This window comes from Procambarus clarkii, chromosome 44 (assembly GCF_040958095.1).
Source record: "Procambarus clarkii isolate CNS0578487 chromosome 44, FALCON_Pclarkii_2.0, whole genome shotgun sequence".
In the NCBI taxonomy this organism is placed as follows: domain Eukaryota; kingdom Metazoa; phylum Arthropoda; class Malacostraca; order Decapoda; family Cambaridae; genus Procambarus; species Procambarus clarkii.
Genome location: NC_091193.1, coordinates 21,710,192 through 21,723,895, shown reverse-complemented (window position 1 = coordinate 21,723,895; position 13,704 = coordinate 21,710,192). Strand labels below are relative to the sequence as shown.

General features: G+C 37.8%; 1 protein-coding gene across 5 annotated transcripts in view; it reads left to right on the top strand.

Moving 5' to 3' along the window:
• The window catches only part of Gpat4 (Glycerol-3-phosphate acyltransferase 4), a 37,991-nt gene extending 29,854 nt beyond the window's left edge, over positions 1–8,137 (top strand). For 4 of the 5 annotated variants that reach the window (XM_045725829.2, XM_045725828.2, XM_045725831.2 and 1 more), the window contains 4 exons: positions 1,130–1,363; positions 3,280–3,537; positions 4,154–4,362; positions 5,924–8,137. In XM_045725829.2, coding sequence (XP_045581785.1) covers positions 1,130–1,363; positions 3,280–3,537; positions 4,154–4,362; positions 5,924–6,047 — 825 coding nt within the window. In that variant the 3' untranslated portion in view covers positions 6,048–8,137. The remainder of the gene's footprint in view (positions 1–1,129; positions 1,364–3,279; positions 3,538–4,153; positions 4,363–5,923) is intronic. The other variant, XM_045725830.2, reaches the window with a different exon arrangement.
• Positions 8,138–13,704: the final 5,567 nt, after the last annotated feature.

The following is a 13,704-nucleotide window of genomic DNA, read 5'->3' as shown; positions in this document are numbered from 1 at the left end:
CCTCCCCTCCCTCCCCTTTCCCCCCTCCCCCCCCCTTTCCCCCCTCCCCTTCCTCCCCCTCCCCTTCCCCCCCCTCCCCTTCCTCCCCCTCCCCTTCCCTTCCCCTCAAATGGTGCCAGTGACCATGTTGAGATGCTTGATGAAATAATTGATCATTCCTTTTTTCCCCCCTGGGTTCAAGGGTGTGGATCATAACTGTGTTGATATATTGCTCTGATTCAGTATGGTGCTGTTTTCCTATTTTTGGCAGTGAAAGAAGTTCTTCCCTCTGATAATTATGGGAGTTTTTCTCCATTGTCTGTAAATTCTTTAGGGTAGACTTTAATAACGTGCTTTAGATGTAACTAACAAGAGCTATATTCTGGGCAGCGTTTTAATTTGGTAAATGTACCTGTTACAAAGTAATTTTTTAGAATTATATATTCAATGATTTTATATATTTTAACTACAGATTTAGTTACATTGTATCCTAGCAGTCCAATTGAATTTTAAACATGCCTATTTTGCTATAATGTACAGTATTGAATTCTGTGTTACTTCCAAGGAAGGTACAGTAGGCATGATTGGCTTTGGCTTCCAAGAAACTTGCTCCCAATATTTTTTTTTTTTAATTTTCCATTTTGATCCCTATTTGTACTACAGGCTATATAGCTTTTAATTTTTTTTTTCATATTTTATTCTGCTTCTTCTCAACCTTGAGCATTTTGCAGAGATAAATCATAACCTCTTACAGTTGTAATTTTTAGTAAGTTTGAGTGAATAATTTTATGTAAATTTTCTTAACGGCTATAAGAAATGTCAGGCATTATTGATGGTGATTTAACACTTGGGCAATAAAGTTTTGGAGCAGGTCATATAGGTACAAAAACAAAAGAAAAATAAATATTTCATTCCTTTGAATGTGGGAGTAAGTAGCATGGTATATAGAGTACAGTAGTAAAATGGTACATAGAATGTTACAAATTTATACATAGATTTCTAGATTTCTCAAATGTGTGTAGTGTGTGTTGGAGTTAGTCTTGTCTGTATGCCCTGTTTTAGTACATAGTATTGTTACCACCACCTTGTGATGCACATATATTTGTGGTATGCTTGTCTATAGAACCTGGGGCTTTGCCGTGTCTTGCAGATGGTTGTCATGGTAGCGTGTACGTACTTCGTGGGTTGTCTTCCTGAAAGCAAAATGAAGAAAAGCCTGAACAGCTGTATATCAGTCTTCTGCTTTGACTTTCTCAGTGGGGCACTGTCACTGGTGTGCACTTACCACAACAGAGAGAATATCCCTCAGTGTGGTATCTGTGTTGCCAACCACACCACACCCATTGATGTGTTGGTACTGGCGTGTGACAATACATATGATATGGTATGTTACCAGTTTGACTGTTTACTGTTTTTGTGGATTTTGTAACTTTCCTTAATTACCACCTATTATTGAATATTCTTAAATTTTATGCTCTCTGCCTTGATTCATGCTAAGAAGTACTTAATTTTAACATTCTTGTAGGTAGCTTTCTCATAACCATTGGTCTCTGCTCATTGTTTGGTAATACAGTATCTTGATAATGTTAGCAAGTGAATAAGAGCTAGATATTCCTGCTAGGAATTGTTTGTGTATTTGAAACTTCCTACATTTATGCATGATGGTAAACGGAAGGCCTGTATTATTAGTTGACCAAACCACACACTACAAAGTGAAGGGACGACGACGTTTCGGTCCGTCCTGGACCATTCTCGATTCGATTGTGGTCCAGGATGGACTGAAACGTCGTCGTCCCTTCACTTTCTAGTGTGTGGTTTGGTCAACATATTTCAGCCACGTTATTGTGACTCGTCTGTATTATTAGGTCATGTAGACTTATTTTATTTTAAAACTATTCTAATACCAGGGTGCTGGGGGGCCTAGCCATACAGTATTTTAAAAATTTGTGTGGTCAAAATTTATACAGAAATGCCCCGATTGTAAGGGGAGATTTAGCTCCCAGTTCTCATTTAGAGCTGCTACCCTAGGAAGGTTTATAATAGGAATTTTTGCTATCAAAGGAATGATTTAAAGATAGATTTTAACCTGGGCATGTATGCAGTATCTAGACATGTACCAGTTAATTATTTTCATTGTGATCCTCCATTGTTTTTTTTTAAATTTTATCAAATTTACATTGGAATGAATTGATGGCTTTTGTTTGGTGTCTTGAGATCTGTATTTTAGAATGTGTGTCTTAAATTTGTATGGGTTTTATTTGTTATTATATAACTAACTATATTTAGGTATCCTTCATTATGAAAGGCTAATTTTTGTTTTGAGTGTCTGGATAAATTCTTAAGGTATTGGCTCAAGATTCCAAATTATTGTATTATTGAGCCTTACCAACACATGGTCATTATAACTGTGTAGTTGTACCCAAAGTTCTAGACTTGTCCCTATACCAGGAAATACTCCCAATAGTCTGTTGTAGTTTGAACTGTGCTCATGCTGTGCACTCTTAAGTGCACAGTCTGAAAGGAGCACCAACTCTTGCAGTTGTTAAAATTTTATTGAATATAGTCAGTGCTGTGGCCTGCAGGGTCATTCACTGCTCAATGGAGGAGTTGAAGATCTTGTGTGTGTGTGTGTGTGTGTGTGTGTGTGTGTGTGTGTGTGTTAACTACTATTAATACCCCCCTCCCCCATATATGGAAGAAAATCCCAAGATTGCAGGTAAATTCATTCTTGATCTGGCACCCTTTCATCTTGGTTATGTTATTGAGCAAGTCCGATGTAAATAAACTCATTTCCCACTTTTAGATAATTAGCACCAGTTCTTGCCTCCCTCTGATATTCTGCCATCTTTCTTTGCATATCTCAGAATATTTATTATATATTTATCACCAAATCATAGATGCTGGGTCTGTCTCCCGATGTAAACATGCAATACAGCACGCTCTCACTATTTGTAGTGGTTACTTTCCTACATACAGTAAAGTTTGAACGCTAATACCTGTACTTAGTTTTTAGAAAAGGAGATAAATTTGCCAATATACACACGTTACCATAAATGCTAAACTATTACAAATTTGTGGGCTCAATTAATTTAAATTTTTGAATTAGCAGTGAGAGAAAACTTGTCCAATGAAAGCACAGTAATAGGTAGTTTTACTGTTTTTGGTACAATATCCTCATTTAGGTTGTATACATCAGTGTGAACTTATTAATCTGGAGCAATGCTCAAATAATCATATACAGTACTTGTAGATTTAATGTGCATTTATGTATTTTGATTACTAATGGCATTAATTTCTTAGGTGGGCCAGAGGCATGGGGGTTTCTTGAGCATTTTCCAAAGAGCCTTATCAAGGGCCTCGGCACACATCTGGTTTGAACGTTCAGAATCTAAAGACCGCTTTGCAGTAGCAAGACGATTAAGAGAACATGTTGAAGATCCAGAAAAGCTTCCCATTTTAATATTTCCTGAAGGCACGTGCATCAACAACACGTCTGTCATGCAGTTCAAGAAAGGAACTTTTGAAGTTGGAGGGGTCATATATCCTGTTGCTATCAAGGTGAGTTAGGCTCTGGTTGATAAAGCGGTCTAGTATGTGTGCGCGCTCCTATCAATAGCCCTCTGTCTTTTCTAGATGCTTTTATATTGATTTGTTTTTTGGGGGGGGGGGGGCATCACCTTAGACGCTTGCTCTGTCAGCGCCTCAATTTTGCCAGACTTTTGACTCTATTGCAGCCAAAATATGTCGCCTGTTTTTTTTTTTTATTATTATTTTTCCTGGTAATCAAGGAAAACAAATGAACACTTTTATAAGACAAATTTTTATTTATTTTTTTATTTCTTGTGCCTGGGCATGTTGCAGGCTATAATTGCAAGAGCAGCCCGGGGCAACAAGTGTCAGTTTTTCTGTCTTAAAATTTCATAGATAGTTACAAATGGAAGAATGTCTAACTTAAATTTCTTTTACAACATTTATCATAAAGTTTGAATGTAAACATTGATTTTTTTAATTTTTCATTATTTTTGAGCTATGAGATTATAGTTGTATAAATATAGTGAGTATTGAGTAATAACACAACCTATTTTAGTTGTAAAGATATTACATTGTATGGATATGTACTTAATTTCATTGTTTTGAAAACTTTGTTTTACTCGGTAATATGTGTTTATTTCAGTATGATCCTAGATTTGGCGATGCATTTTGGAATTCTTCCAAAGACTCTATGGTGAGCTATATCTATATGATGATGACCTCATGGGCCATTGTGTGTGATGTTTGGTATCTACCTCCAATGACAAGAAAAGAAGGCGAAAGTTCAATTGACTTTGCTAATCGTGTTAAAGCTGAAATTGCTCGACAGGGAGGTCTTGTAGATCTCGTTTGGTAAGTAACTTTTATTACAAAATTCCATTAACTTTTTTTACTAATGATTTGGTCAAGAATATAAATCATAATGTATAATCACACAAGTTAATTTCTCCCTATACACTTCAAACTCTCAAATTGCAATAAGGGTTTCCATTTTGTATCTAATAAATCATTTTGTCAGTGGACAAGCAGCCTGTGTGTTTGTATATGTATTAGGCCTATCAAGGTCCCTCCCCCTACCCCCAGGTCAAACTATTGATCCTTCCTAGGATGCATTGCCAAAACAGGCTAACTCCTGGGCACTTGTATTAGGTGAACAGAGGTATTAGGTAAAGAAAATTTGCCAAAACATTTGTTCTGCCTGGGATTTGAACCTGGAATTCTGGATTGTGAGTACAGTACAGCCCAACTCTACTATCAGGACCCATAAATGTGTGTACTGTACTTCCTAAGTGTGTCATTGCCACCATCAAGAGTCAGGAAGGCATCTACCATAGAATATGTTTGATATCTGCTTGATGGGGTTCTGGGAGTTCTTCTATTCCCAAGCCCAGCCCAAGGCCAGGCTTGACTTGAGAGTTTGGTCCACCAGGCTGTTGCTTGGAGCGGCCCGCAGGTCCGCCACAGCCCCATTGGTCCGGAACTTCTTTTAGAAAAAGTCTAGTTTTCTCTTGATGTCCACGGTTGTTCCGGCAATATTTCTTATAGTCGCAGGGAGGACGTTGAACAACTGCGGACCTCTGATGTTTATACAGTGTTCTCTGATTGTGCCTATGGCGCACCTGCTCTTCACTGGTTCTATCCTGCATTTTCTGCCATATCGTTCACTCCAGTACGTTGTTATTTTACTATGTGGATTTGGGACCTGACCCTCCAGTATTTACCATGTGTATATTATTTGGTATCTCTCGCGTCTTCTTCTAGTGAGTTTTTTTTCATTTGGAGAGCTTTGAGCCAATCCCAATAATTTAGGTCCTTTATCACGGCTATGTGTGTCGTATATTTTCTCTGTATTCCCTCTATTTCAGCAATCTCTACTGCTGACAACACAAGTGACTTGAAGAGTACAACCATTGTGTTTAGATCCATGGATTTGAAAGTTTTTGTAATCCATCCTATCGTTTTTCTGGCTGACGCAATATTTGCTTGGTTATGCTCCGTAAACGTTAGATCGTCGGACATCATTATTCCTAAATCCTTGACATGCTGTTTTCCTACTATGGGCAGATTCAGTTGTGTTTTGTACCCTGTATTATGTTTCAGATCCTCGTTTTTGCCGTACCTGGAATTTATCACTGTTAAACATCATGTTATTTTCTGCTGGCCAGTCAAAAACTTTGTTGATATCTGCTTGTAATTTTTTAATGTCTTCAGCAGAGGTAATTTTCACGCTGATTTTTGTGTCATCTGCAAAGGATGACACGAAGTTGTAACTTGTATTTTTTTGTATTTTTTTTTTTTTTGTGCTGTGTGTGCCTTAGTACTGTGAGAGAGCGATTAAGGCATAAAACTACAGTAATTCTTAAATATTGATCTTTTTAACTCGCTGAAAGTAACCCAATTTTTCTTGCTTTAGGGATGGGGGTTTGAAGCGATCAGCCCCAAAGAAAGAATGGAAACAACAGTATCAGCAAGAATTTTCAAGGCGCCTTAAAGTTCAAAATCTAAACTCGGAGAAGAAAGAAGAAAAGACTGAATGACTAGAGAATAAAGAGAAAAAGAAATTTGCACAATGTGTGGATGATGATAAGAAAGGCATATGAACCAGCCATTAGGTGTACTTAAGCTAAGAGTTGTTAAAGAACAGCCCTGAACAATGCAACTTAAGTGAATAGAAGTGGTGAATGATGTAGAGTAACACAAAGTAGAGTGCACACACTACTGAAGCCGTTATCATTGTCACTAAAGTTTGTTCTCTACTTAATGTTACTCTACAATGTGTTTGTGTTGTCAAATATACTATTGAAGCAAATGTTGGGTTTGTGAGTATGGCATACTTAATGCTCTAATGTGAGTCAAGTCATGGAAATTGACAATATATAATTTTTTAGATTTTATTAAGAGTAAATTTAAATGATTCCTCGTATGCTGTCATCCTCGCAACACTGTAAGGTTGTGTCGAGGAAATAAATTTTTGTTACGATTTAAGAGTTTTGGCAGGGAGAGAAGTAGCACAGTATATATGAGAAATGAACAATGTATAAAACCATAGTGTGATAATCAGTTTGTTGAAAACATGTGTAATTTATTGGCTTTAACATTTTCTATAAGCATTTTTATAATATAAAGATTCTTTACTAAAATAAGTATAAAAAATTAAACCTTTATATATCTGCGTAGGACACTGGGAGTGTTGCAGAAAGAGAGGAGGAATACTCGACTCTTTGTAACATATCAGATGGTGTAAGTTATGGTACCAAGTCCCATGATGATTATCTAGTGTCATATTTGGTTACTATATGTATAGTTGCAAGTGTTACTTCTTGTACTAAGTATTTTGGAGTATAATTTGTGATAATTATTACTGGTAGATGGGGGTCACTATTTGTAGGATGTCTTGTTTTGTCATTTTTGGGATATCTTGTGTTGAGCATTCTGTCCATTGTGTACACAAGAGTTAAACAAATTGGTGAAAATAATTTTTGTCTTTTTCTCCCCTATAAATTTATCGCCATCTATTGAACACCCTACAGTTATATATAAATTGAAATTATTTTAAAGACTGGTGAGCTGGGTTCAGTGTACATGCATCATAGTGCAAGTTGTTTGACTCTCGTGGCCATGTATTCATCATGTCCAGTGAATACTTTCATTTGTGATGAAAAGTAGGATCAACATTTAGCTAATTTTGTAATTTATTTTGATACAAGTAAGCATTAGTTACAGCAAGGCACTAAATATATTGAAAGAATCCTAATGTAATATAATGTTTACTTTTTTCTTTTTTTTTAGTAAAATGACTGTGATATATGTATGGATTAGCATTTGCATATTTATAATACAATAGTAAATACAATAAAATGAATTGTATTTGCAATATTACTTAAAGCGTACCCTGAAACGTAGTTTAACATTTTGTATTTCTCAGGACTGGAACAATTTCTCTTGCCTGATGTCCGATGTATTTTTTCCCGTCTCGGAATTAGTCAAGCCCTTGTATCTATAGATGTGTAGATCATGAGACGGAGTAAAGTAACATCTGGCACTTAATTTAAATTTTCCATTAAAAAAAAAAAAATGTCTGAAGATGCATAACTCTTGGTTTTGGATGCAAAAATAAACTAGGCTTAATTTTGGGTTGACTGTAAAAAAAAATTATATTCTATAATTTCATTTTTCTGAATGAGATTAGGTGTAACAATCAAATGCATAATTTAAAAATTGCACAATTTATTATATTCTGAAGTTTGCAAAGTTTTACCCATGGCTGACAGTAAAACAAAATGTATATTTAACAAACTGGTAAATAAGAATAACTTATCATTGTAATGTTCACAATTATAGTACAGTATAAATAAGACAGTGCTGTTTACCCGAGAGTACCTTCATACCACCAAAACTGTAATGCCTTGTGTGATAATTTGAAAGTTTACAATTTAATAAATATTTTGATGTGTGAATGTGTAATTTGTTTAAACAAAAAAATTCAGGCACATGCACTTTATTAATATCAATTTAGTTATTTTCTTTATTTAATACCAAATGTGGCAAGTGACATTTTTGTATTCTGTACAAAATATTTTTACTCTAAATAGTAAGCAATTGAGGATGAATATATTGTGAAATAAAATGGAATTTTATTACACACAAATCACAATAGCATGATGCATCAAATGAACAAATCCACAAGGGACCGTGACGAGGATTCGAACCTACATCCGAGAGCATCCCAGACGCTGCCTTAGTCGACCGAGCTACGATATAGTATAAGGATTGCAACCAGAAATTCTACTGAATTTACAGATTAATTTACTTACACACAGAAATCACAATAGCGTGATGCATCAAATGAACAAATCCACAAGGGCTGTGATGAATTTGTTCATTTGATGCATCACACTATTGTGATTTGCGAGTAATGAAGTAAGGGGCGAAGAGGTAGAATGACCTATTGAAATAGCTCGAGTGCAGAGGGGAATTGTGTAAAATCCTGGTTTGTCTCTCGGAGAGGCTGCAGGATCCAAGTAAATTCGGTAGAATTTCTGGTTGCAATTCTTATACCATGTCATAGCTTCATCACATTGTCATTAAAAAAGTGTCACCCAAATCAAGCTGTAGCAGACTGTTGTGTTGACACTTTTCAGCAAAACTTTGCAATTCTTCCCATGCTGCACACATTTTCTTCATAAATGAGGAAGGGACATCCTCTATTTTACATCAACAGCCCTCGTACCATTTTCATGTTTACAAATGATCTCTTGTTTTTCCTCTATGGTCATTCTCACATGTGTTTTCTTGGCTTGAACCTTACCACTGGCTTTCTTGGGACCCATGTCGAGACACATAATAACTTGTGTGCAAATACCCAAAAAAAACTAATTCTTTACAAAGATTTCAGGCGCAATTGTCACTAGGCGGGAAGCACTGGTAAACTGAGGTGTGATCGCCATGCCACCACGCGCTAGGTCAGCCATACGTGTATCAACAAACTTCGTTTCCCCGAGGCAAAACTCGTAACCCGATTTGGATTTTACAAAAAAATTGGGCTCATAACCCAAAAAATTTGTAAATAAAGGCATTCGTAATCCGAGGTGTCACTGTACTATAATTAATGCAAGTGGAACTTTATGGAATCCTCCCTTTCCACAAGCCTACCCAGTTGCTCCCCGAGCCAGGGCCTGTGCTCGCTCAAGATACAAGAATCTTGTCATGCTGTGTTGACCTGTGCCCCACAAGAACCAGTAGCTTTTCAAATCTTGCTTTTAAATTGGGAAGGGAAGATTGTTTTAATCCTCCAATTAAAAAACTGCTTACTATGACAATGAAGAGCAGAAATAAGCTTAACCCTTCCTCCAAGAAATGTACAGAATACCAGATTAATCTTTAAACCTTTATAAGCTAATTTATTAACCACACTTCTAACACCAGGTGGTAATGCCATCACCTTACCTAGGTCGTGTGAGTTAAAAGGCCCCATCTTTAAGCCCAGACCCCTGCCATAAATGTTAAGTCAGGACAACATGGATGTGATAGGAAACATACGAGGAGCTGCTAAATAAAAAGTTTTAAAAATTCAACTTCCTGAGTCGGCTACAGATAAACCCCTTTAATAAAAGAAACTTACCTGAGCTAAAGAACACATCCAAACAAAGCTGTCATGAAGTGAAAACCTGTCCAAAGGGACCAAGAAACCTTTCTGCTGCACCGGAGCATACCTAGGTGACTAATAGCTTATCTAAAGGATAACTGGAAGCACCTAAGATAAGACATTCACAGGAAAGGAGGAGGAAATACTGGCAAAGACCAGAACACTAGCTCTGAGTTATTGAGAGAGAAGCTGAGAATTGCAGAAGTTCCCAAGTCAACTGGCATAAACCTGAGCAGAAGCAGCCAAGAGAAGCATACTTTCCAGTTATCCTCCAACAAAGTAGCCCAATGTAATGAGGAGTTGCATCCTGTTTGTCACAGTAAAAACCACCAAATCAACTAAAGGTGCACCTCTAAAAAGTACAAGAGGGCACTGGGCAAACTAGGCCTAATAGACTACTAAATAATGAGCCCAAAACAGATGGGGTTAGGTGAAGGTGGGCTCAGACCTTGCAGTCAACCTTCACCTGAAGGAGGGAATCTACCAAATACACAACAAAACAAGAAACCAGACCATTAATCACCAAGAATGGAGCACTAAAGGAATGAAGACTTAAAAGCATACTGTAAGAACATAAAGCACAGAGCCCAACAGGCAAAGTACCAAGAAAGCCAGAAAGGTAAGAGCCAATAAAATGCAAAACACAGCCCAGAATGAGCAGCAGTGACAACTTCCACAACAAGAAACAAGAAACCTCTGGCAAGAGAATATGCCAATGAGATCACACTCATGACCCAAAAATCACATCTAGGACAGGCAAAGCCTAGAATGAACAAGGTCAGCCAGCAACAACAACTCCAAACATCCAATTGCCATCAACATAACAGAGGCAACATAGGAGAAGGTCAGTGACAGAAGCATTGAATCACTGCCAGCAAAAAGGGCACATCAAAAGGAAGGGCTACAGCAGAAATGAAAAGTAACAAAAACACACACTTAAACCAAACATTGGCTCCGATGAGAAGAATGAAGGTCTCATGAATTAGGACAAGCAAAGCCATATGAGATCGGATGGAAAGAAAAAAATACCTCCGTGGATACACCAAGAAATGCTAGATCCAGGAAGAGGGTCAATTTAAGTAAAACCTCACACTGCCAGAGCAGCCACCAACTGTATGTGGGACACAGCAGCCCATAGAACTCCTAAACACCAGAGTACAATACAGTACTCATAATGCTCGGAACATGCACCAAGAAATATCAGGACCTTTACCTGGGAGGGCCGGCCAAACCAACTGGATAAGGGAAGGAAGGACTGGAGAACACCCACCAGGTAATAGCCCAATGAAGTACACAAGTGGGAGACCTGGTTATGAGTCCCACAATAAACTAGCAGGGACTCTAGGGCATTAACCTGGGTATAATATGGATTACACAATATTCTTGTACACACAACAAATTCTTGAATTATTATAGCAAGATATGATACGAGTCCATGGGGCCTAACTGTGGAAAATGACCCAGAAGCAGGTAAACTCTTTCCACAAGGCTAGATCAAGACTCACGAGGGCAAGGGGACACAGCCAAAGGAGAACAAGATTCTGGTTCTAGACAAATAAAACTCTAGAATCAAACTCAAATCCGGCTGCCAAATTGCAAGAGGCAGTACTCTCTCTCTGCTGACTGAGCTCTGTTCCATCACAGATGATGGAGGGCACAACTAGCAATGGATTAAAAAAAAATAGGTGCATACAACAAAGCAAGTATGAACAGACTAGGAGAATACTAAAAAGTGTAAATATTGCTCGACTCGAAAACTATGCCCAAGGCACTGCCAATGAAGTAGTTTAGCCCAGTCAAAACATGCCAAGAACTTGACTGACAGTTGCAGAAAAGTTCTCTGATACATTAGTGGTCCTCAACACTCGGTGAAGAAAATGGTGAAACTCAGCTGAAGCAGATAAAAGATAGCTAGAGGTACTTAAAAGACTAGTAATTTGTAAAGGGATAAACTAATGATAAAAGTAATGACACTTGGATAAACAGAATTTAGTTAAGTAGAGAATAATCAGACTGTTTAACTAAAATTGACCACTGCATAGCAGAGAAGAAACTCAGGTGGAAGTCGGTGACATGTAGGGCTTGCTTGTTCTCATGATCAGAATTAAAAGTCAGGCAATAAAGTTTGCATAGTTTCTAAATACCTTTACTGTGTTCCTTGTGTTACCCAGTTATTTCTGGAGGGAGGGGGGGATTAAGTTATTTTTGTGTTCTTTGTTGTAACAGCATCCAGCATCCAGTAACAGCATCTTGGTGGCAAATTTAATTTGATCTTACCTGTCTTCTCTGCCTAAATAAAGAAATATGATGATTTATAAAGTAAGTAATTATCAAAAGAAACGCCAAGCTGGGAAGACTATGTAGTGCTGAACGACGATATTTGTTCCTGTAGGGCACAGCTCGAGGGAATCTGGTGAAGTTCTTGTCTCCTGGATGAACACAGACCCTGGGTTGGAGAACAACTCAGGAAAGACAAGTTAAGAAAAATACAGGACTGAAGACAGGAAATGAAACAGAAGCAAATATTTACCCAAAGTTGCTTCAAGCAAGTTAAAGTAGGCAAAATAAAACAAATGTTAACTAGGTAGTGCTAAAACATCTGTATTTTAAAAGATTTTTGTGTAATGACACATTATAAATAGACAAGGACAATGTGAGCCTATTAAAGTATTCATTTGTACCTTCTCAGTGTACTTGATAGCCATCTATAATACAGCTAGACTACTGTATATTGTACATTTCTCAATGTAAATGTCTGAAGAACTCTGCAAACAAATTTGATAACACAACTTAATGTCTCAAATTTATAAAAAAAACTGCATATTGAAATATCCCTGATTTTTTTTTAATTAATATTCTTTTACACACACACACACACACTTCTTTCCCCATCCCCCTATCACACACTCAACCAAATAGGAACCAGTGATCATAATTAGTGTTCTAAGCAGATATAACCTTGATACAGATGATAATGACATGTACTCATACATGCAAAAACTAACTAACTGACTCATTCACTCTTTCACTTACTCACTCACTCACTCTACCAATTGAGAGGCGAGAACAAAGAGCTCAGCCCCCGCAAGCACAACGAGGTAAGTGTACAAACACACACAGTGCCTGATTGCTTTTGACACCATTCTTGAAAAGCGATTCCTATGAAAACTATAGAGGTCGGCTGCTGCACGGGAAAGAGTACTAAACAAAAAGAAGGCGTACCTTTTAGGAAGGAGACAGAGTCAGAGGGAAGGGAGATGTAGGATAGAGAGGCAATGAGCGGAGCACCACAAGGCAAGGCATTAGAGCCTGGCCTTTTATAATAAACGTTAACGACCAAACGGAGGATGCTGCTCAGAACTGAGCACGCACACACACCCGCACACATACCCACAAGAGGATGTCTGTGTGCGTGTGTGTTCCTCTAAGAGGACATGAACAGGTTGCAGAGATGGTCAGAGAAATGGCTATTGGAGTTCAACATGAGCAAATGTAAAGTTATGGAAATGGGATTAGATGACAGGAGACCAAAGGGAGATTACACAATGAAAGGAAACTACCTATCTGTGACAATTCGAGAAAGAGACCTGGGAATGGATGTAACACCTAATCTAACTCATGAGGCACACATAAATAGGATATCAACAGCAGCATACACTACACTGGCAAAAATTAGATCACCATTCGGAAACCTAAGTAAGGAGGCATTTAGGGCACTTTACACTTCCTACGTGAAACCAGTCTTAGAGTATGCTGCACCATCATGAAATCCCCACCTGAAGAAACCCATAAGGAAACTGGAAAAATGTTCAGAAGTTTGCAACAAGGCTCATCCCAGAGTTACGAGGAATGGGATGTGAAGAGCGCCTGAAGGAACTGAGCCTTACGACACTAGAAAAAAGAAAGGATATGGGGGGGGGGGGGATATGATAGGAACGTAAAAAATACTCAGGGGAATTAACAGAGTGGAAATAGAAAACATGTTCATACAGAATACCAACAGAACGAGGGGACATGGGTGGAAGCTGGAAACACAGATGAGTCAGAGA